Source organism: Corapipo altera, unplaced genomic scaffold (genome assembly GCF_003945725.1).
Source record: "Corapipo altera isolate COAL_440 unplaced genomic scaffold, ASM394572v1 140b, whole genome shotgun sequence".
Taxonomy (NCBI): domain Eukaryota; kingdom Metazoa; phylum Chordata; class Aves; order Passeriformes; family Pipridae; genus Corapipo; species Corapipo altera.
In genome coordinates this window covers 1,398,103-1,423,079 of record NW_020884956.1, presented here as the reverse complement: position 1 = coordinate 1,423,079, position 24,977 = coordinate 1,398,103, and the positions used below count along the sequence as shown (strand labels likewise).

Genomic DNA, 24,977 nt, shown 5'->3' with positions numbered 1-24,977 from the left:
GACCTATAACTTCAACCTCATTCACGTGATGGAAATCTGATCAGAAGCTCTGAGTAGCCCTCAAGATTTTTATTATCAGCTCATATTTACATCTGAAGCTCAATTTTATATAGGCGATAAGATTTCATGTACTTCTAGTTTTGAGCTTCAAAGTCAGTAAACAACTTTTCCTTTTGGAAGTGAAGTAAAGCTATCATTATTCACTGAACATAGTCTATAAGGATCTACATTATGGATGGTGTTTTCCAAAATTAGAGAGTGTTGTTCTGAAAACACAGCCCTAATGACAGAAGGAAATCAGTGTCTTTTTTTTTACCTGTTGCAAGAGACTCACATTATATAACTGAAAAGAAAATGAGACAGTAAGGGGGAAAAAAAAGAGCTTAGCTTGATTTCAGAATTGTGGACAGATGTATAAAAAACTCTAAATGAGTTGCAGTGTTGTTTTTGCAGCTTAATGCTGAAATCTCAGTTACTGATGTAAATCTCAGTTACAAAGCGAAGTTGCGAAGTGCAGAAATAGGCAAATAGGCCTCTTCCTTCACTGCTCTCTCCCTCGCTTGATGTTGTATACAAATTCTGTATGTTTTATTAAAATATACTGTGCTGTTTGTCTTGTAAAGCTGCAGTGGGTCTTGTGCCATTACAATCCAGAATAAGCCCATATTAGAAATATATAAATACAAATATATAGAACAGAAAGCTCTAAAGCTGTTTAAAAGCATCCAAAGGAGGGCTAGGATGATGATGAAGGGTCTAGAGCGGCCATACAAGGAGGGGCTGAGGACACTTGGCTTGTTCAGCTGGAGGAGACTGAGGGCAGAGCTCATCGGGGTCTGCAGCTCCTCACGAGAGGCAGCTCCATCTCTGCTCTGCAGGAGCAGGGACAGCACCCAGGGAATGGTTGGAGCTGTACCAGGGCAGGGTCAGGTTGGATCCCAGGAAAAGGTTCTTCCCCAGAGGCTGGTTGGGCACTGCCCAGGCTCCCCAAGGCAGTGGGCACAGCCCCAAGGCTGCCAGAGCTCCAGGAACATTTGGACAACGCTCTGAGGGACAGGGTGGGATTGTTGGGGTGTCTGTGCAGGGCCAGGAGTTGGATTGGAGGGACTTGTGGGTCGCTTCCACCTCAGGATATCCTGTAATTCTGAGATTCTATGATTCATACAAGCCTTAGAAGACAGAACAAACCCACTTCTGTCATGTGTAACACATACTGTGTTCACCTTGCTACTTAACATCCTGGTTGGATTTTTGGTTTCACTTTCCATACCTGCTTATCATGTAACTCATGTGTACAACTACTTCAGACTGGGACTTTGCTTTGTGTGCTTCAGCTCTCAGGACAGGAGGGACACAACCCTGACAGGATTTCAGTAGTGCTGCACATTCCACTGGACTAGACTGCCAGTCCTTCTCTGTGACTCCTGTGCTCCCTTATGGCCACGCAGGAAGCAGAGAAGTTTTGACTTGTGACACAAATACCTACCCAGCAGCAAAATGATGCAGGCCAGGATTGCAATGAGGGCTCCCATGCTGAGTCCAATGGGAAGCACATAGGCCTCGACATTACAGGACTGGACAATGCCATCACTGCTGCAGCCACAGACACGGATGGTGAGGGTGCTGGTGCTGCTCATGGGAGGATTCCCACTGTCACTGATGATGATTGGCAGCAGATAAACCTCTTGCTTCTGCCGGCTGAACCCGCTGTGCTTCGCCAGGATGCTGAGGGTGTTGTCTGGAAAAGGGAAAATTGGCAACGTTTCACCACACGGAAGGGCTGCTGACCCCACAGCTTTCAGGAAACCTCTCCACAAACGTTTTATGACCTCCTCACACCAGCAGCACGTGACACAGAAATCCCTCTCCATTCTGTCCCTGCCCTGAAGAAGTGCAACATATGATTTTCTTGTGTCTTGTGGTATGGCCATGAGGCAATCCCTCACTTTCTCCTCTGCATACATTCCTATAGATATCTTCCCATCATGGTTCACCACTGTTTCTCAAGTTATGCAGTCATAAAAATTCACCCAGTAAAGCAAGAAAGAAATGAGATGTTAAAGTAACCCAAACTTAAAGCACATTCATCAATTAAAACAAATGTTCCCTCCATTACAGTTACAAATTGCACAATATCTTCCCTTGCTACAAAAGATTCTTCTTTTTCATATAAAGACAAAAGAAAAGCTCAATGCATCAAAAGCTGTAGGCCTGATTTTCAGCAACTTAAACATTTATTAGGCCCCGGTGATGGAAATAGAGCAAACGGAACCAGAATGTATCTCCTGTGGAGGCAGCTGGAGGAAATGAGTCTGGGACATTCTTACCTCTGCACACATATGCAGAAACTTAATTTTAGAAACATATAGAGGCATCTGACTGCATGGCATCCTACCCAGACACAGAGTCACACAGTTAAATCTCTCACAGTCACTCAGTTCACCATCAAAAAGAATACAAGTTGGTTTTACTTAGGATAATCATATAGATTCTCTCACGTATTAGCTGTAAAAATTATAGATTCTAGCCAGTTAACAACACACTACTACTGAATATCAGTGATCTTGTATGTGTAAGAATGCTCAGGTATAAACCATGATTAGTGAGCATGCCAAGCATGGGAAAAACTCTGATTTATTTACATACTTATATATTCACTGTTAACTTTTAACTGTTTCATTGTGTGGAATGAAAAAAAAATTCAGTATTATGAGTTATATACTAACAGAGTGCATGTTGATTTGCACTAGTTTGGGTTTGTTTTTAATAAAAAGATATTTAATAAAAAGATATTTTGTTTAATAAAGGGATTCTGAGGCACACAGAATAGGAATGTGTGTGTGTGTTACTGAAGGATCCAATGACAGTTTTAAAGCTGCACATCATGTTTGGGAGAAGGAGTTAATGTTGATTTTCCTGATTCATCATGAACCAAAGTAAGCCTCCTGATATTTTATGTTATAAAATGCACATTTTCAATGTTAAATGTCATTCCACGGAAGGAAAGAAATTACTGGGAGTTATGTGACAGGCATGAGGCAGGGAAGACTGGGAAGACAAGCAGTGTTTATATGACAACTACAGCAAAGACCCAATTCTTGAGTTGAAACCCAAATTAAGGTTTCAATGAAGCACATGAAAATATGTGTTTGCATATATATCGTGACTGTAAGAAAGTATTGGGTCTGCTTTAATCTTGGTTCTGGTCATGAAGCAAATAACGTAAAGACACTTTTCACATCAAAAAAATAAAATTAGGTATTTTATTCTTAATATCCTTCTTAGTAAGGAGGCATATTAATAAGAAATAAAGATACAGAATACAATGATTACAGAACAAAATATTACTAAACTATATCATGGCCTCAACCTATATCAAGATATCAATCAGTAGATAACTCCCACAGTTAATTCATTACTTCCATGAAACAAAAGAGGAAGAAAGATTATTTGGTATTCAAGCACAGGCATAATTGCCTCACACAGAGAACAGAGAAGGGTTGTTTTCCCACTCAGTGACTAAGAAAATGAAGCCAAGTAGGCTACTTGTGAAGATCAGGACCTCTGATTTTGCAGGCCTGCTGTGTATGCTCAGAGGGATGGAGCAGCTCTGCTGGGAGGAAAGGCTGGGAGAACTGGGATTGTTCAGCCTGGAGAAGAGAAGCTTTGGGGTGACCTGATTGTGGCCTTGCAGGGCCTGAAGGGAGCCTGCAAGGAACGTGGAGAGATACTGTTCCCAAGGGCCTGGAGTGACAGGGCAAGGGGGAATGGCTTCTCACTGACAGAAGGCAGGGATAGATGGGATATTGGAAGGAATTGTTCCCTGTGAGGGTAGGGAGGCCCTGGCACAGGTTGCCCAGAGAAGCTGTGGCTGCCCCTGGATCCCTGGAAGTGTCCAAGGCCAGGTTGGACGGGGCTTGGAGCAACCTGGGCTGGTGGAAGGTGTCCCTGCCCATGGCAGGGGGTGGAACGAGATGAGTTTTAAGGTCCCTCCCAACCCAAACATTCTATGATTCTCTAACCCTTCCACAGCAGAACCACCTACCAATCACACTTATGCAACCTGGAGAGGTTCTTTCTATAATTCATGTTGCTAATGATGTGTTAGAGATGATGTAACCATTTCAGCATTTTTCACACATTTGGAGTACGTAACACATGAAGATCAATCTAAAAATTAACCACTGAATAAAGCAGAAAAAATACAGTCACTTTGCAGAACAAAAAGTATTCCTAACAACTTTTTTTCCCAGGAATCCTGAGTTATTATCTATTTAATTTGGAAACAGTCACATCAAACCTGATGGCACCCTGGAGCTAAATAAATAGTCTAGTCCTTTCTTGTGCCCTTTTTGAAAATTAAAGGGAGCATGTGTGTTTACTGAAGATAAATTTCAGGTATAAGCTCTTAAGAATCCTGACAACTCAAATAGGACCAAACTCCCTGAAGACACCCAGAGTCACATGTGCCACTGTGTTACAGTGGAAAAGTCAAGTATGTCTTAAGTCAACAATTAGCAGACATTTAGAAGTGAGCAAAAACTACATGTCAAATTAAACCACTTCCAGTGTCACACTTGTTCTCTGGCTGAACTGCAGGGAACAAAGGGAAAGGTTATGCTGGGAAAATAACCCTGTAGCTCAGTTTTCCTGAATATGGGTGTGTGTAGCTTTACCGAAGTAAGAATCATTAATGCATCACATTGGGATCTGTAAAAGGTAGTACTTTTTTTTTTTTTATCAGATAGCATTCTTTTCCTCCTTAGCACCTCTCCCTATTTTCAAATACTGCAAAATAAATTCATCTGTCCACTGACTTTCTCCTACAAAATTAAAAATATCTCAGCATAAGTTGAATACTTAATGCCTTTTCTTTAACTTTTTAAAGAAGAAAAAGACTATGTGGTGCTCAATTTCCAGCTCTTTCTGTCTTTGAGACAAATCCAACTCAGAAGTGTCACATCTGTAGTCATTTATTCAGAATTCCAGAGACTTTTACAGTTATATTACGCAGTGACTTCCTGTGCTCTAAAATCTGTACTGATACAGCCTGTTCCTTTCTAGGAACCTGGTACAGTCCTCCTCTGTCCAAGCTGGAGGAGAGGATTGAGAGCTGAGCCCCAGCAGCCCTGCACTTTACAGATATGCAAAAGAGGGAAGGCACCTGCTTTAGGAAGAAACAACGAAGAGAAGCTGTGCTTGTTGGTGGCAGCTTCAGATCCCTTCTGGCACACTCTCTGCTATCCTGCCTGGTACAGCAAATTCTAATAAGCCAGAATCAGGGTGTAAAACTCAGTAAAAAAGGAAGTATGTGCTCTGAAGAGACAAATAAGAGGAGGCAGTAAAAATGAGAGGAAGAAGAGATGGAGAAAATATGCCCACCACTGCTAATTAGTGAAGCTGTAACTGTGTGCAAGAAACCACCTGATACCAGGAACGGTTCTAAATTCCAGTTCAAAAGAAATGAGATAAAGTAAAAGATATTCAAGATATGTAGGACAGTTAGTTGAAATATTTAAGTGAAAAAGAAGTTGTAATGGCTGAACAATCAGTACTGTGCAGAAGAGATGCAAAACAAGGAGAAGAGAATAACCCTTCTTTTCTTACAGATGGCTAGCTTGGTTGGATTTTTTGGTTTGTTTTGGGGGTTTTTTAGTTGGTTTTTTTTGGTTGAAAGCTGCTGTGTTTAACTAAAGGTGAATATGTTGTGCCTGGAAAGAAACTGGCAATCAAAGTCATCAATAGAAAAAGCAAAATGAAGCAACCAAATTGTTTTGCCAGTGGATGGCAAGCCCTCCACTTGCCTTGGCAATTTTCTTTAGCAATGAATTCCTTTCCCTTCATTGCTACATCCTGAAATAAATATACCTTGGTGTTGCTGGAAATATGGCTCGAGTGAAGAACAATGACTCTCTAATTGACGTTTTAGTTGGCTTCTAGAACTTGAAACTAAATCCTAGAACTTGAAACTAAATCCTAGCAGTTGATTAGCAGTAAACTTAATTTATCTGATTTGCTTCCTTCTCTCTGCGGACATTCCCCTTACTGGTAGGCGACAAAACAGCAGGAATCTCCTCCAGGAACAACCTCCAGCACTGTTGCAGGAATTATCTTGGCAGCAGGTGCTCAACAGGAGAGGGGACAGCCTCTTTCCACTCATCTTTCCAATTAACCCACTGATCCTTCATTATAGTGCTGTTCAGGCTATTTATTTATTCGTGTTACTTTTAGCAAAACAAGGAAAATTACATGCAGAAAACCCCCCAAACCTGTCTGTTAATAAAGCTTTGAGGTAAACCTGCCACAGGCAAAGAGACACCAAGTGTTTACCTCCAGTCACTGAGGTACAGTCAGGAGGGCCTTTGATGTTCTCCATGAAAACGAGTCTCCCTGAAATCTGTGCCCATTTATGTGAGGAAGGGGCTGAAGAAGGTCATGGAAACGCCTGAGTCCTGTGAGATGCCCTCTCATGGGTGATGTTCCAACTACTCAGGATGGACAAGGAGCTCTATCTGTACTACAGGATTCAGGAATAGCATCAGATGAGGGACCCTAACAATTGCCTTACCCTCAGTGTCAGCTCAGAGTGACACAGCACCAGGAACACACAACTGCAGTTCATATCTGGAGCTCATTTTTACTGTTTTTAAATATAAAACCAAATCAGTTCATTGTCTGACTCTCAGTTTTTGAAGTTCATAAGAAGATTTTTGAAACAATCGTGAAAGAAACTGTTTTGGGAATATCTCCCTCACAGCTGGAACAAAGAATGGCAATGCAGAAGGTCTTTATGAGACGTCCAGTGTGATTTCCAGACAAAGGGAGTTTGAATAACCGTAATTACCACAGGGCCAAGTGCTTCCTGCAGATCCCCCCAACAGTTCTCAAGACTCCCAGATCTCTTTTGAGGCTCCTGAATGCAAGATTTTAAGAAAATGTAAATGTAGTAATTGTTATACAAAGCTGTTTCTAGATTTGCTGGACATGAGTGACTTTAACAGCACTGACACCAATCTGGATGGGAAATTAGCAGGCAGGAGTCAACTTCTTCATCTCCCACTTTGTACAGGAACACGTTGCAATTTTAAGTCAGACAATAGAATAACAGAACAAAAGTAAAAATCAGAAGCAGTCAGTTTGCATCCAAGTGTCATTTTCTCTGCACACACTATTGCAATTCTTTAAGTCCCTCGTGGTCTCTAATATGTGGAGATCAGTGGACTTCCCTGCTGGGTAACCTTCCACCTACATAACCCTTTCTGTCTTTCTTTTCCTATCCCTTTTAGAACATTTCCAGAAAGATCAAACGACCACTGGTATTAAGGACTTTGTGGTAGAAGTTGTTATCTATGCTGGATATATTACTTATGTGAAGAAAGAATTTTAATTGGAAACTTTACAGCTGGAAACACCAGAAATACATGTCTTCGTGTTTATAAGAGATATCTTATTGTCTACATTTTTTAACCTAAAAGACATTCTTTGTAAAACAGAGTCCTTTACAAAAGTAGAAGAGCATCAAGAATATCCTTACTGTGATGCTCTCTGCTTTTTCTGATAATGAAAAGAAAGGACAGCTCATTCATTTCCTCTCTCAGTTCATAAGTGGCATCTATTCTTACATAAAAACCCCCCCAAACTTGAAATAACTGAGCAATTAAGTTGTTATCATCAAGGTTTCAGTGGAAACTACAAAATTACAGGCAGAAAAACAGAACATATGACATTCTACGAAATATTGGCACTATAACATTTAGCAATCTGCAAATGCACTTGAAGAGAACATTCCAGAGAATGTTAAGGTAACATTTCAGCTATTTGCATAACCATTGATTCATTCAAGTGCTTTCTGTAATTGTTACTCTTCAGTACTGGAGACCTTTCAGTGTCAAACACAGATTTTTTAAAAGATCTGTAGTGATACTGGTATTTTAGGTTTTCTTCAAAATTCAGACCTAATGACAGAGAAATAGCGGAATATAGGGAAGATTCCAATCCCCATTTTAGATTCTGGGAATCAATCAATTCAAAATACAGAGATCTCTCAAAAAGTCTCTCTATGCATTCCATGAGCTCTAAGCATTACCTTAATCATTATTCTTTTGCATATTTTCTCATGAAAAGATTCACAAATAACACATATTCATACTCGTAGGATTGCGCTGTAGAACCAAACCAAATTAATTCAGCCCCAACAGGTCCTACTCTTAGTCTCACATGTGGCATCTTTGTCAACTCAACTGTTTTGAAATCTCTTTTTTTGTTTAATTTTCATAATTACAAAATCCCTGGGAAAGAATAACCACGAGCTGGTTTCCGTTCCAGCACAAGGACCAGGAGCAATGACTCAAAGCACACCCTCATCCACGTTCCCCTTGTAAAAGAACACTGTTCACAGACAGGACCTGGGCTGAAAAGCTGATTTATATATTTCAGGCTCCACTTTGGTACAAGTTGGAAGCATCAGTTTCCTGCTTCCAAAAGAATGTTGTCAAAATGTTTTATGAGAAACACCCATTTAAGGCGGTATTTTTTTCATTTCTGCTTTAGGCTGAAACACTCTTTAAAGTAATACTTGATTAAAAGAGAACAATTGTGAGTTTGTATATAATAACGTTGTCAGTCTTTAGTAGTTGAAAAAATAATCTATTTGTTCATTAGCATTACTATCACAGTTTTGTTTCATGATTAAACCTGGTGTTTTCAACATGGGTGCATTTATGCACATCAAATATGTTTTATGAGAACTTGTGTGTACGTTAATATAAACACACTAATGTGTCATGTGTAATATTTTACATGTGTATTAGGCCTTCCTTGATGTGTGTCTCAAACAAAATTGTGTTGAACAGCAGTTTCCACGAAAAGTGACCCCTTGTCTAATCTGCATAGTAAGGGCATAAATGTTCTATTCAAGTACAAGGCTTACAAAATAATCCGAAAATAAAAAGTGCCATTTTTATAGTATATTTTTTCTGATTTATGACAGTCAAACCATATGGGCACTGAAGCATTCACAGGTATTTCAAACTGACCTGCTTTTCATGAATGTCAAAAAAATTGTGATGTCTTCAAAAAAGCAGATTGATGACTGCCATCAAATTTGATAGCAGACATCAGGTTCAAAAGAAAAAAGTTTTTTGTGCTATAAAAATTCAGCTGACTGATCAAACTGTCTCTCCTGCACCATAACAAGTTGCATGTCATACTGGCATCCTTAATGGCCACTCAAAACATTCCTATAATAAATTACACTCTTCAATTGTTTTTTTTTGCCTCGGGACCTGGGCTTTCTGTAATCCCTTAAAACAACAAAAAGAACACAGGAAAAAAAGTATTTCATGCGAGAAAATGTGTCAGTAGAAGAATAATTGGAATATATCACATATTTTTTATCTTTGATAATTTTTTTTTCTCTTTGCCAGTTGGCCTAAATAATAATAGCTTATGCCAGAACTGAAAGGCTGAATCAACTAATGAATAAAAAACCACAAACATATTTCCATGTATCCTTTTGCAGAAAAAAAAACACCATTGGGAATTTTGAATCATGAGCAAGGTAATATTTAATCATGTATACATCACTCTCATATGTTCAAATTTCTTGGAAAGGGGAATAATTATGTTAGTACTACTGTGTGATACGGAACTTGTAGTAAATAAATTCTTGACAGAAGTTTAAAAAAAAAATCAGACAAATTACCAGCAAAGTGATGATGAATGAGCATTTCCTCCTACTTTTTTCCTTTGAAAAATGTGAACTTTAGATAATAGTCTGTATAATTTCTAGTTCTATTCCTTTGGAAAAGTCTGAACTTTAGATAATTGTCTCTTAAGTATTCTAAAACTTTCCTTTGACCTTTAGGTCCACAGAGCTATAATCAAACATAACTATATGGTCACTTGCAGTCTAGCAGCAACTCTTGTATTTTGTACCTGGGTTTTTTAACTCATTGAAGAAAGGACAGAAAATCCCTGCTGAAGAAATAATGATGTAGAAGCAAGGGCTGAGTCTGAAATAATACTGGTTCTATTGTTAACGGGGTAGAGAAATAATTAGGACACAGTACTTCTCCCTCTTTTTTAATTTACAGAACTATAAGGCAAGTCAAACCAGGGACCTTTGGGCTCTGGGTGTGTTTAAGCCCCCCAGTTCCCACACTGAACTGCATCCAACACACCTGACTGAGTGTCACCCACCCTGCTGTGGCCAGTTATCTTTTCTAAACCCCTGGTGCCACTTCTGACTGACACTCCCATAATCTGCAGCAAATCCAGCCCGGGGAGGATGTAAGATATGCTCAAACAGCGATGGCTTTTGCCTCTCATTTTTCTCTTCTGTATTCAACAAACCAGCCACAAAGTTGTTTACTAATAATCCCATTGCTTTGACATGCTTTACTTTATTCGGATCACATCACTACATGGCATGTGCATTGAATGTTACATCTGTAAAGTGTAAGAATTAATGCAGGTTGCCAAGCTCTGGTTTAGAAAGAGAGATGAAATGGCTGTCAAATGTGCTCAGCATTAAAAATACATTATTAACACAGCAATTTGCATAGACTGATGGATCATTTTTGAAATCTACATATTCTAGTTAATTCTATTCTCTTGTTATTTTAACCAAAAAGTTTCAGAAAGTAATACTGTGTTTTACAGTGCTTTGATAAAATAATGGCTATATTTTGCATTTGAACCAAGAACTTTCCAGTACTGTATTACCAGATTCCAACAGAAATGCTGCAAAGATAAATAAGAAAGCCAAAATACCCCGAGGCTTTGCCATCTGTTTTTCTCTTGAGGGATAATGGATTCTTACTCTTTCTATGAATTTGTGCTTACAAATGCAGTGTGGGAGGTGAAGCTGATGACAGACAGATGCTTAAGGCCCTTGGGTCACTGTGAGACGTATAGCTTTACACATCACATTGCTTTGGGGTTCTCTTATGTGTAAAGCTAAATCTCTATCAGATTCAGTGAAATTCATACTACTTTTGGTAGGTGATGGAAAAGTTCCAAGAATTCCATCTCATGCTCTTCACCTTCCCCTCTTCACACACATCCTTCAATTCTTACTTCAATGACTTACTTCCAGGGTCTGGAAAGGTTCAGAGCCTTCATGACTATGAAGACAATCAGAGATGTTGGAAGTGAATCTTTCTTTCCAGAATATAAACTGTGAATGCCACAGTAAGAAACATAGAACTTAAGTAGGAACCTTTTGGGTTTTAAATGTGATGTGTTCTTGGCGTTTAAGTAACTTGAAAAACAACCACTTTCCCTTGCCATGATATAACTGTCTTTTCCATTCCAATACTCCATGGAACAAATTTATGCACATAGTAAAAGTTTAAAACAATTTACCAGTAGATCATATAACAGACCTTAAACCTAAATCTGGAATCAGACCTATCAACAATACTGAAGTTTTGTTATAACAGTAAGAGCCAAATTCAAGCCATACTAGTGCATTTCTATTATGCTATTTACTTTTGTCGTAATGTTCACTTTGAAATACAGTGGCAGAAAGCAAACACCAGACTATAAAACCAGCAACCAGCATTTATTGGAATGCTGCTTATTTGTACTGATGTAATAAAGGTCTTGTCAGCACTTCCACTACAAAATGCCAATTTTCAGAGCTTTATAACTCTGACATAACAACTTATTATGAGAAGAAATTTAGAATGTGTCCTCTCTGCCAAAGAATATTGAAAGTTAAATATGACTTACATTGGCTGGGGCATTTTAAGTCTGAAAATAAATTAAAAACAATTTTGACTTAACATTTTCTTGAGCTGGTGCCATTGAAGAAAAAAAAACAAAACGAAACAAAAACAAAAACGTGGCTTTGATTTTTAAAAAGTGCCAGATCCAGCAGTTCTTATATGTGCAGAACTCCCTTTAACTTCACTGCGAATAATTTCTGTGAGAGAACTGAAAGAAGTGCCATTATACGTTTTTGTAAATGTCATCAAGAGTTATATTAGCTTTTTGTAATTTGAAAGACTGAAATGCTATGGTATAACATTGCCCCTGGGCACACAGGCAGCATGATAATGACTTTTGGAAGACATTCTGAAATGCAGATTACATATAACAATAACAATTTGTTATCATCAGGCCATTAATGGCAGTAATTTATATCTCTGTCTTACACCCAAAGTATACACATAATGTCTTATATGAACACCTCTCACTGAGGATGTGTCTCCCATGGTGAAGACTAATGGCCATTTGAAATGCAGGGAAGAGCAAAAGGCATCCAGAGAAGGAATTGCAGTAAGTGAAAAAAAAAAAAAAACAAAAAACACCACAATTACCCATTTATAGGGTGGAATAGATTGCATAAAGTTTTCAAATGAAAGATTCCTGATACTCCTGGGAATGTTTCTGCACAGCATGCAAACATTACATGGAGAAAACTCGGCATAACCAGAAGTTCCAAAGTAGGATACGCAGTTGGAAAGCTGAGAATCAAAGCAGGGATACACACACACACACATCTGCATTTGGATTTCAAGACTGGGACTTACTGCAAGACCCTGATTTTACTATATACATTGTGTGACACAACACATAACTTGGAAAGAAGAAGGAGCCAGGGAAAGAGGTCAACATTTGAATTCTGCCTCACCACTGCAGAGACATTGCAAAGTCAGTGCTGATATTGGTAACTCAGGGTTCTCACTGAATCATGGAATCATTGAGGTTGGAAGGGACCTCTGGAGGTCATCTGGTCCCCCTCCTGCTCAAGCCCAGGACCTTGTCTGGGTGGCTTTTGAATACCCCCAAGGATGGAGGTTCTACAAATGGTAAAACATCTGTTATTCACTGTTGAAATACAACTGCCACAAAACAACAGACATCTTATTCATTCTTTCTCTTTGTGCCAAGCTGAGAAGTTATGAGGTATAAATATATAATGCATCTGTATGCTTAGAGAACCTTGCAGATCACAGTGAAATGTTGCTTGTTGTCTTCCCATTTATGATGAAGACTCTTATAAAGTACAAGTGAAGTGTGCAGGCTGAAGCTGCAACAAAAATACAGAGTAGGATCATGTAAAAGTATTACAAGAGATGGCAACTCTACTGGCAAAGGAAGATACATCTCAATGTGCCAAAAATAATTCCATAGTCCTGAAGAAAAAACACATATATTCAAAAAGGTGGACAGAAAACAAAAAAAGCACAGATACTTTGAGAAAATTACATTTCCTTACTGGGAGAAAAAAAAAAAAGAAAAGAAAAAAAATTTAAGTAAAACACTTTTAGCCAAGAAAAAGCTAAGTTCTGTATACAAATTTTGAAGTAAATGGTTCTACTAGACAGACCGCAAAGTTTAAGGCAACTACATGTTTTGATCTTGCATGTTACCAGAAGAAAAGCACAAATAAAGAGAAAGTTGATTTGGTATAATTTTTTTTCTCATTTAAAAATAGAAAGTACAAAGAAGTTGCAACAATGTGGGATAAAGATGTTATAGAAGGAGATAAATGATGTAGAATTGAGTCTAAACTACCTTCCTCAGTATTTAGTATTGCTGCTAGAATCAAAAATACAACAGCTGGGCTTCACATTTCCTGCCCTGAGCTGACAAATAATTTCTATATGTTTTCTAACAGGAGTCTCAGAAGAATCCAAAGAGACCCCTTAAACCCCTCATGAAAACCTCAGTCTTCCCCACTCCAGAGGGAACTGCCCACAGCTCTGCAGTGTTTGCATGGCACATTGACAGGCACGGTGATTAAATGACTTGTCCAAATTCATGCAGGAAACCCAGAACCCAGCTCTACAAAACTGTTCTGAACTCCAGACCAATTCCTCAATCAAAAAACCATCACTCCTGGAGAGTGCTCTGAGATCACAAGGTCTCAATCTTTGTTGGGGGGAACACTGAGCACTTTACAGAAGGGTCACATATAATGGATGAAAATGTTATAGAAAGTGGCATGGCAGAGCTAAGCAAGGTTAGGCAGTGACAAGTTCAAAAAGGCTACATGAAACAGCTCTATTTTATTTTTTATTATTTCCTATAACCTAGATTTTGGCTGAATGAACTTTTCCTAAAAAAAACCAAACAACCTCAAAAGGTTTTATGCATTTTTACAAAAGCAAGAAGAAACTTTTTTGTCATTTATCACATTATAAAAATTAAAGAGAAGAAAAAATTTGGTGTTATTGTTCAAGACAGTCTAACATTCTCAGAGCACAACAGAGTATTTTCATCAGCATTCAGTGATGATGCTCCCTTTAAGGTTTATGACTTCAATGGCAAACACAACTGACATTATAATTCCACAGAGAGGGCTTTATTCCTGATTTATCTCTTATCATAGAACCAGATGTATGAAACAAGGCAAAAATTGTGGTGTTACAGTTCCTGCTCCAGGATGTGCACAGTCCTTGGCCTATAGGAAAAGTGAAGTTTGCTTGATAAGCCACAGTTAGTTAGGCCAGGCTGGGCTGATCTGACTCTGCTCTCTCAATACAGGCAGACAGCTACCACTGCTTTACTGATTCCCTGGAATCTGGCTCCACATCCATCCACGTTACCTTCCGAGGACCCCACCAGCTCTTCCTCTTCAACGCCATCAAGCAGACATCTGGTCCTTTTCTTCAAGTTCTATTTATCTCTCCCTAACAAGCTGGCTTATTATCTCACTTCAAACAGGGGCCCATCTTCACTCCCTCTCTAATCAGCCCTGATTACCAAGTGTGCACATCCTATCATTTGAGGATATGCAAACTCTCTCCCCAGACTAGACAGGTCAACTTATGCCTTTCATTTATTTTCTGCTTTTGGCTCCAAATGTAAGATCTCTGCATTCAGGGAAATCATGTACTCTCCTTCTTCTCTGCCCTCTGAATGGATTGCCTTCTAGGCATATTTATTATATAAATATTACATGCTAATAATTACATAAATATATCGCTAATTACTGGATGCTTGCCAGATAAAATACATCCTAATTAGATAGAATTAAATGAAGATCAACAAAGTGACATATTTTACAACAAGGTCACCCGTAGGCATTACAAAATCAGGAGTTGATGGGAAAATAACCTCAGTGATACAAAAAAAAAAAAAAGCCCAACCAACTGAATAAAAGCTTTGTCTCCCTTAAAGGTTGATGTGAGAAGCTTTGGTAAAACTCATATAAAAATTTCATCTTTCCTTCAGCGTGTCACTGTTATATTTGCTCTGACAGAGAATTACAGCCCATTCTTGAACAGTCACCTCCTCAAAAGGATTAAGGAGGAAATAAAAGGGTCTGGAATAAGTGTGACCACACCAGACAGGGTCAGGGGAATGTAGAGACAGAGAGTTCACATCCCAATACAATGCAATGGTCACCTGTGATTCCAACACTAACTCCTTCCTTGTGCACACCACTTGTGGGATTGGTTCAAAACAAGATGCAAATTGGAACATGATCTTAGTCTTTTTAATTCACATTATAATGTCAGTTGTGTAATAGTTTTTCAGATAAGCCTTGAGGCTAAGTGTGAAAAATTAATACCTTCTATTTTAATGGAGGAACCACGTGCAAATGGTCTGATATAATGACAAAAGGAGATTTTTAATAATCAAAGGAAAATTTAACAGTTAATACGTGATGATTCATGCTTAAATTGTTTTCATTTTTAGCCTGTTTAGATTTTTCCTCTAGTAGAAGAGTGTTGGTGTTCTTTTAATCTTTACTAAGACTGAAAGTTTAAAATTAGACTCCTATCTAGTTTCTCATTAATTGACATTTTTTGTCAATTACAGTAATTAATCAGTTAATTGTTATTCTCCTTCAACAGTCTGTATTTTGGACTGGACAAAACAAACAAATAGTCCATAATGAGAGAAACCAACAAAATTACAAGGTGTAGAAAAAAAAAAGAAAGATAAGTAATCCTGTGCCATATTTACTAATTAGGTATTTAGGGAGAAAATCCAAATATTCAAAACAAAACCAAACCTAACAATGAAGTGAAAACAGAGATGGGCTTCTTATATGCAGCATGACTGCCAGGTAACAAATATACTGAGGTGGTGAAGGGGCAGAGGCCCTCCCAGAACCTTCAGCCCTAGGAGATCATTCCTCCTCCTCAGTGAATTAAACCCATTTACACAGGGTATTGTCTGTGAACACTTCAACTACAGAAATATTTTCTGGCAGAAATGTTTTCATGGAGGCATTAGATGCACCCAGCAAGCCAGAAGTGGTACTTTGACAGAAATCTCTTGATATTTCCAGAAGGTAGTTGGTTAAAAATCTGGAAATTTATCTCCAAACATTATGTATTCACTTAGCTAGAAATACTGCTATGAAATACTTTTAAGGTCCTAGAATATAATAATCATGGGTGCTGCTGGTTTTCAAGGAGTTATGTTTTTAGAGCACTTAGGGAGCCTTGGAACATTAAAAGGCTGGTGGAGCAACATTTCACAGGATCACAGAACACATGGGGTTGGAAGGGCCCCATAGTGGCTCAAGCAGGGCCACCCCAGAGCACATGGCACAGGATTGTGTCCAGATATTCTGGAATATCTCCGGTGATAGAGACTCCACACCCTCTCTGGGCAATCTGTTCAATGCTCACTCACTGCAGAGCAAAGAAGTTCTTCCTCATGTCCAGGTGGAACTTCCTGGGCTTCAGTTCCTGCCTGTTGATAAATTCCAGGGAGCTAGTACTGCACAGACCTCACTGTTGGAAGTCAGAAGTTTTGTACTCATTAAGAATAAGACCTTTCTGCCTGGTAAGCAGTTCAGTTTTGAGACCCTGATTTAATGTCTGTTTTCCCCATTATGTTTCTGAAATTAAGTCACACTGAAGATTCAATTTGTTCTTCTCTGCTATTTCTTTCATCCATGTTCCATATTGTTACTAAAATAGATAGATTTTCATGCTAATTTGCTGACCAGATTATTTTCCTCTTCGGATTTGTTTTCATAACCTTTTATCCCTTACTTAGTCTTTTAAAGTCATGGCAGCCTTGCTCACTTTCCTTCAGTTTTATTATGAAATTAATGAAATAAACTGGAAAAGGAGAGCTGAGTATGTTCCACTACTGAGCTTGATGAAACTCCTACAGCAGGAGAATTCACAGCTGTCCAATCCATTCTCTCATCATGAGTAAGCACTGTCGTGCATATGGTGCACAACACTGACCTCAGATCTTTTTCACTCAGATTGCATCTGGTTCTCAATTAGTTTGATTTATAAAATGAAACATAATTGACGCTTTGGCAACATTACGTTGCCAGCAGCACAAATAATAAATTAAGAATGAGTGAAGTAAAAGTGTCTTTGGTCATGTATGCATAATGGCAGGCTGCATGTACAGGGGCTTATCCTGGGTTTCATCCCTCACATCTGATGCTGTTTTGGGCTGGGTCATGTTTACATTAACGCTCTGAAATCACTGTGTAATTGTGGTTGATTGAAACGACCGAAAGAAAGGCGCTTTTCTGAAAGGATGTGATGCCGTGGAAATGAGTCTTATTTTACAATGTGCATATACAATTCTTCTGTCTGAAAGCTTGCACGTGTGAGGCTCGGGAAGGAGTTGTCACCCAAGAGCTAAACCAAAACAGGAGGGAAAGGTTAAACAGCATTTGGAGCAGAAGTGCTCCCAGAGAAACACTTTGGAGCTACAAAAATATAAGAAGTACAGACGTGCTGGGGAGCACAGCAGAGCTGAGGAAGAGCCTGGAGGTGCCTGGAAGAGGACACTGATCTTACCAGATGGCCCCCTCCTTGCTGGTTCATTCATCAGGTTGGCCTGTCTGGTCGAATGGAGACTTGATGGATCACATCTGGCTTAGGGCGGAGGAGGGAGGGAATCTGTCTGGAGTCCTGCATCCTGAATACAGGAGAGGAGTGAATAAGGTTTCAGATGGACAGAACACACAGAATGGTCACAGTGTGGAGGAGCGTGGCAGCTGAGTCAGCCTTCCAAGAGTTGATTCTGGCTTTCTGCTTCAGCTAGAGCAGCTTTGTGCACCAAGGACTCGCCTCTTTAGCCTATCCAAGTGGTGAAAAGCACATAACCATAGTAAGAAGGTGTAAATCACCCAGACAGGGCTAAAAAGTCTGTTTGCAGAGGAACTGAACTTAATCTTCACCTGTTTTGTGGTTCTAATTAGAAAAGAATCCAGAAAGAGCAGTGATCTTCATGCAAGAAGATAGATGGGGAAGACAGCAGAAGCAGGTGTCAGTGAAGGAAGTGGCACACAGGAGAGGAAAAATGCTGGCTTTCCATCTATGTGAATGCAATCACTTCAGAAAACAACAGCACGTCCTCCTCTGCCAGAGAAGTTGTTTCAAATTGCACTCAATTGATATTCAACATCAAGGTAAAACAGAACATTGGGGAATAACAGAACAGAGTTTGATAGTGATGAGAGTCAAGAAAGAAGGGGGAAAGGAGGCAGAAAGTTATCAGCAGAAAGATAGATACTGAGAATATTTTCACCAGCATTCTCAGACTAGACAAGACTGACACTACTGCACCATGGAAAAGTGTAACCTTGCTAGGAATAGCAGAAAGGAATAAGATATATCACCTCAACTGCAATGTGAAATCATACAGTGAAAATGGAAATGCATTCCGTGGCTGGCAAGGCAGAACTTCTGAGCACTGCTGGAGTGTGTTGGGGTCCCTTGGTAATACTGTCATTACCTTGAAATTCTACCAGTCTTCTGGAATCTGAGAATAGTCTAAAGATCTATAGCACCAATTTCCACCTCACGTAGCTTTAGCACTGTCTCACTGGCAGAACAGGCTCCTCCTTTTGAGTCTTTAGACACAGTCTATTATTTCACAGGTTGACATTATATCGTAGAATTGTCAGATATGTAAATGAGAAAATTGATTACTTTTCCTACAGAGGAAGATCTAACATAGTTTGTGATCCAAAGCAGTTTCAATCAGGTGAATTCTCTGACGACCAAGGATGAAGGAATTTGAGTACAATAAATAAGGAACTGCATTTCCTCAGTTACAAAAATGAATTATTTCAAGGACTTGACACTTACCACCCAAGACAGAACCACTGGCTCCAGCAAAAGTATTTGCACTGGCTGAGCACCACTTTTTGCATATTAATCAAGGAGAAGCTGGAACCAGTGCTTTCCTGAATAGTCTAAATCCACAGAACTATAATGTTTCATGGAGCTCATCTACCTTAACCATCACATAATTTGGTTTGGTAATAGTTAAATTCTCCTACCCAGCAAAATATCAATACCTTTATGCTTTTTTCTAATTTCTATAACTTACAATTTCCAACATAAGCAAAAAAGACCTTCCTGAACAAAATCTTTCAACCCCGCTAAAAAGGAAATATTTCAACAATTTTATATTAGCAATTTCATTATTAACTCTATCATTCATTTAAAAAATCAATAAACTGAGGTTCTTGTGGCACGCACAGGTCATAAAAATGTTGAACTCCGCTATTTAAACAATTCCAGTTTAAATGCCATACTGAGAAAAAGATTGATGGTCTGATATTTATAATACATTTTTCACACTATGAACACTTCTGGAGAAGCATGATGTGTGCCTGTGGATGGCAGATACTGACACACAAGTGCCAGATTAAGGGTTAGCTTGCAGGTTGTTATTTTTTAATACATTGGAATACTTTATTTTTAACTCTACCCCTTTCACACTGATTGCACCTTGTTATGCAAGATTCTTTGTGATTTCTGGTGATAAAACTATGCCTATAAAGAGAGATGTTGATCAATGCTGTTTCCTTGGTTATGCAGCATATTCCTTTACATCTTCTAGATGTTATTCCATACCACTACTACTGGCAGACAGGAGAGAAAAATATTTATTTATAAGATGCCAGACACATCCTTGAGCACATCACTTAATTTCACTTCTCAAGAAAACCACTAACAAGGTTGTGATTTGGTATGTTTTAGAGTTGTCCTTTGAAAGTTTAATTACTGAGATGTAAAAGAAATGAGGGTGATAATTAAGCACATTAGAAATATATAAACATTTGCTTTCCCTTGAGAAGTGCCATTGTGAAACCCCCTCTGGCACGTGGCAGCTGGGCCACAAAGTTTCCCAAGGCTCTTGAAAAATTGCATGAAAGCACAAAAATGTGTGAGGATGTGCTGCTCACATCCATGAGTGCTGTTCTTGTGGGTGCTCATTGCACTCCCATCAGGAAATGATGGGTTTAATGATGTCCTTGCTAAGGCAATTTGTACCTGAGGTCAGCGGGTTAACTTTGAAATTGGGCAGAGTGGAAGGAGGGCAGTGAAACAGTAGTGCCACCCCTGAGCTGTCTGGGGAACACATTTGGAAAGAAAAGTCAATCAAAACCACCAAAGGAGCTTTAGCTGGCAGCTGAGACAATGGCAGAGAGACTTATATAGAAATGCCAAAAGAACCTGATTCAGGGAAAGACTCATCTTAACGCTGGAGAGTTACTCTGGTGGGAACAAAAGACTCACCCTCCAGGTATGTATTTGACAGATGCTGCTAAAAATGTTGTCAGGAAGAAAGATGTGGGAAAAATCTAGGTTTTATTGTGTTAAAACTACAATGACACAGAAGTATTAAAAAAAAAGCTGATAATTTGCTTTTGTTATTTGAGATATCTAAAAGAGAGCTGGCATGTAATTGGCTTCTCCAGCTATTGTGAAGTAGTTCAGAAATATTTGTTTATTAAGGGTAAAGAGGCAATAATAGAAAATAGAAAATATTTTAAAATAAGCAATAGTATACAAAGGCAGTGATTGAAGTGATTATATTAGGCTATTTCCTTTTAAATACATTAGACACTCACTGCCTATGCTTTCGAGGCAGCACAGGGAGGCCAAAAGTGACAGATTTAACTTGTTGCATGGAAAGAACTAAAGAAATGGTCATTTAAACATGAACACTCCTGGAGCCATTATAGGTGTCACAGGTATAACAGACTAAGCATGGCTGAGAATAAATATTAATTTTGTCATAGAGAATGAACAGAAATCAATTTGGACCAAAATCAGAACTCAACTCACCAGATGGACATTTTGATGAATATTTTTGGGGAGAGGGGAGGCTGATTACTTATAACCAGCCTATTATGAGCCAAATCAGGCTATTGGACTTCTGCAGGAATATTAGGTCGTGCCACTAAGATTTCTAACCCAAAAGTAATCCCTGCCCGTAATCCAGGAAACCCTGTGACTGCTTCTGCCCCAGTAAGAGGTGTGGAATATCCCATCTATACATTAGGGATGCACCACTTTTTCTCTCAGAAGTACTGGTGCACCCAAAGGCAGTGTGGAACGTTTGATTTGGGGTTTACTCCATTAGGAAACAGAATCTCCCATCAGAAACATGGAGTAGCAATGGAAACGTCTTTTGGGAAAAACTTTAGGTCTCTTTATGGCAAAGATGCATTTGCTAGTTCTTGAAAGTAAAAAATGCATTGGCAGCCTATCAAAATGCTTTCATGTGTGAAAAGGCTTTTATCACAGAATTCTGTTCTCACTTGAACAATCTATGGAAACCTTAAGAATTCAATGCTGAAAACAGGTACTGCTGTGAGGGGATTTTTTGGGATGCAGGAGACGATCCTTGTACTGGCACTGGATTTTAGGTTGCTCTGTGAAGACCACTCACCTGAGAAAAAGACTGTCAACAAATGCTAATTCCATTTCCAGAGGTCTCATTTCGGTTTGCTGGTGCCATGACAGTATAAAATCCTCATCAGTTGTCTAAATACCTGCCAGTTTTTTGTCATTTATTGTGATCCTACCGTTTTTTGGAAGGTTTAATTCCAGTCAGCCTGTGACACATTACCGGAGTGTAACAACACTTGTCTAAACATCAGATATTTTCATCTGAAGTTTTAGGTTTTTCTGATTTGTCAGACACATTACACAAAATACGTATTTTCACTTTTCCCCCCAATTTCTGCTCCTCTGCACACACCCAGCAGAAAGACACATGAAAAGTAAAGTGCCCAGTCAGTCTGTAGGAGTTTGTACAGTCAAGGATTTGTTATGTCATAGTCACAGGTTTAGTCACCAGGAAACATTGCATGATTTGCACGTTGCAATAAATCCTTATATTTTTGTTATATAATTTTATGATTTCTCTGGTGAGCAGATAAAGCTTTAGCACCTGGCAATCTAAGTGATCAGTGTTCCTTGCATTACAGTTTGAGAGAGCAGCACTGCTTTACTTCAGATTATCACTCACTGCCCAAGAACCCGAGGCACAAAATCCACAAAAACTGCCCAGTACGAGACATCTGAGCTCAGGAAAGAAACAGAGAATAGATCAGGAGATATGAAAAATAAAGACTGATATGAGAGGATCTACTGAGATGCATGATGGCATTTAAATTAACATTTTTTACCTTATTTACATCAGAAAGGCACTAAAGTTTCTATAGTTTTGGGCATCTTGTCTACAGAAAAGATTGTAAATATGGAATTATATTCTGCTGTGAGCACAGGATAATACATAAGATAATCTTAGGAGAAGTGAGGGGTATCTGTGTTTTCTGATGAAGATACTTGTTTCACTCAGTTGAACATATTTATGGTGACCAATCATAATATTAGCAGTGTAAATTAATTACTTAAGGATCAAATGAACTTGCCTTAGGGCAATCTTGAAAGTTTCAAACAACAGAATCAGCCTGTGTGCAACAAACTAAATTGATTAATGGTTTATGTTCCATACAGCAAGAGAAAATTCCATAGGCATCTTATATATTCTTTAGCATGAGGGACAGAGGGAGAACATTGCAGCTTTCTGCTCCTGGCAGATGCCAAGCTGCACTCTTTGCATATTAATGCCAGCAGATTAAATGATGTCATTACATGGTGGAGGAGTGAGGGCCAAATGCCAAAGTTACCTAAAGCACAAAACAAGGACCCAAAAGGGCAATATCATTTCACAAATGCTCTTGAGAAGGGTTACTTTTGTTTCTCTCTGCCCTTGAGAGAATTTTGGAGAAAGGCAAGCAGTGAAAACCAATTTAATAAAGAAAAGAAATTACTGGTTCCAGCAAGTAAAGAATTGGGTTTCTAGAGGAGGCTTCCTGAGGAAATGCCATCCCTGTATGATATCCACAGGAGGACAGCACTTCTGCAGCATCATCACCTCAGTCTCTGCTGCCTTGGAGAATTCGGCAGGGCCAAAGCTGTGGGAGGAGGTTGAGGCTGAGGACACAGTCAGGAAGATGTCAAAGACTTTGGCCACCAGTGTGAGGAAATGTTTTTCTGTTCCAAGCTTTGGTGTGTTGTGCACCAATCTGATCTCCAGAAATGAGGTTGGTCCTTGTCACAGGTATTTCCTCACAGAGCTGCTCACAAACCACCCCAGCCTGGCTTTTGGGCAGCCCAGACACTCAGAAATACAAAGAAAGGAGGAATTTGCCTTGTGAATTCAGTTACTTTAGGCATACTGTGGTTTTTCAGCAAGAATAACCACTCACGCTTATCTAGCAGATGTATGCAGGACAAAGTCACAGCCCAGTTCATTGTCTAAGTGGCAAAAAGAAATAAAGACTTGCTGAAGATTTATGATGTTTAAAGGACATGAAAACTCACCTCAACCAAATAACACCCTGATTTTGGCTTTGACAGGAATATTTGTTTCCTGTAGGAGATCATGTCCTGGCATCAACCATGCACTGCACCCCTGACTGAGCAATCTTGATAGACAGGGATGGCATGCCTAGCTGGAATTTTATTATTGGATACTGAAGGATTAAATCAGAAAAGTCTCTTCAAGCGGATTTTTAATTTCAAGAGATTTCAGTTGGTTGTTTTAAGAGGATTTTCACATTTAACTGATTCAAACACATTAAAAACTGTATAAAACTGAGTGGCAATGCTGTAACAAAATTGGACTTATTTCTCTCAACCTTGTTATAAAGGAAGTTTCCTCACTCTCACTCCGATCAGCACTCATTTTGCCACTGTCTGTGACAAGGAGTAAGAGTGGATCTTAAATGGGTAACAGATTGGAAGGACAAGGGTAATTAGCAACATGAGCTCAGTATTTAAACATGAAGAGAAATGCTGAGATCTTTTTTACTTTGTCATGCTGTGCCAAGCAAAGCACCTCACATTCAGGATGCTTAATTCAATTTATGTTACAGCACTGATGATTATGAAATGCATTTTGAAGAGGTTTGTTTTATCTTCTCCTGTAAGTGCAGAAAACATACACTCATTTCCTACATGAAAGTACAGATAGAAGTAGAGACACACTTTGTGAATGCTGGAAGAGAAAAAAATATTGAAAGGAAAGAAAAATACAGGATATGTTTAAAGCAGATTTAAGAATCTAGGTTTACATAATGTTATTTAACAAAACAGTGCCATCATGCTTCTTGGTTGGAACAGAGAGAACAAGAAATGAAAACAGTATCAACTCTTTATTTGATATTTCATGTATTACTCTTACACTCCTGCACACACAGCTCACACATACATCTTCCTGTTAGTAACAGACTAAATAGGGATTTTCTTTATTATAATTTGAAATAAGAATAATTTGAAATAAGAAATAAGAATAATTATAATTTGAAATAAGAAAAATAAGGGACTGAATTTGACTAGAATTCCTGGCAGGGCATGTTTTATTTAAAAAAAAAAAAAAAAATCCCACCAAGATGGAAAAACTTTGCTGAATATTCAAGTCAGTACAAATACATAAAGCACTATTTATAGCATTCTTGGGATCAATCCTAGCTCTTTCTCACATGACCTTCAAACATATCTGTGTGCCAGAGAAAAGGATCAGTATAAATTTATGGCTCAACAATATTAAATGGGTCTTTTCTTTCCATCACGCATGAAAGTCCCCTTCTACAGCACTACAAAATGACATTTTGCCCTTCCAGAAGTGCTCCAAAGCACAGTGATACAAAGTGCCCTTGGGGGCTTTGCTGGCCCAGCAGATTTCTCTTTCTAGTAAAAGTTCCTCACCAAAATACT

General features: G+C 38.8%; 1 protein-coding gene across 3 annotated transcripts in view; it reads right to left on the bottom strand.

The window, feature by feature from the left end:
- CDH8 (cadherin 8) overlaps nucleotides 1-24,977 on the bottom strand; it is a 154,430-nt gene that overhangs the window by 2,188 nt on the left and 127,265 nt on the right. For all 3 annotated transcript variants that reach the window (XM_027663736.1, XM_027663734.1, XM_027663735.1), the window contains one exon: nucleotides 1,487-1,738. In XM_027663736.1, coding sequence (XP_027519537.1) covers nucleotides 1,487-1,738 — 252 coding nt within the window. The remainder of the gene's footprint in view (nucleotides 1-1,486; nucleotides 1,739-24,977) is intronic.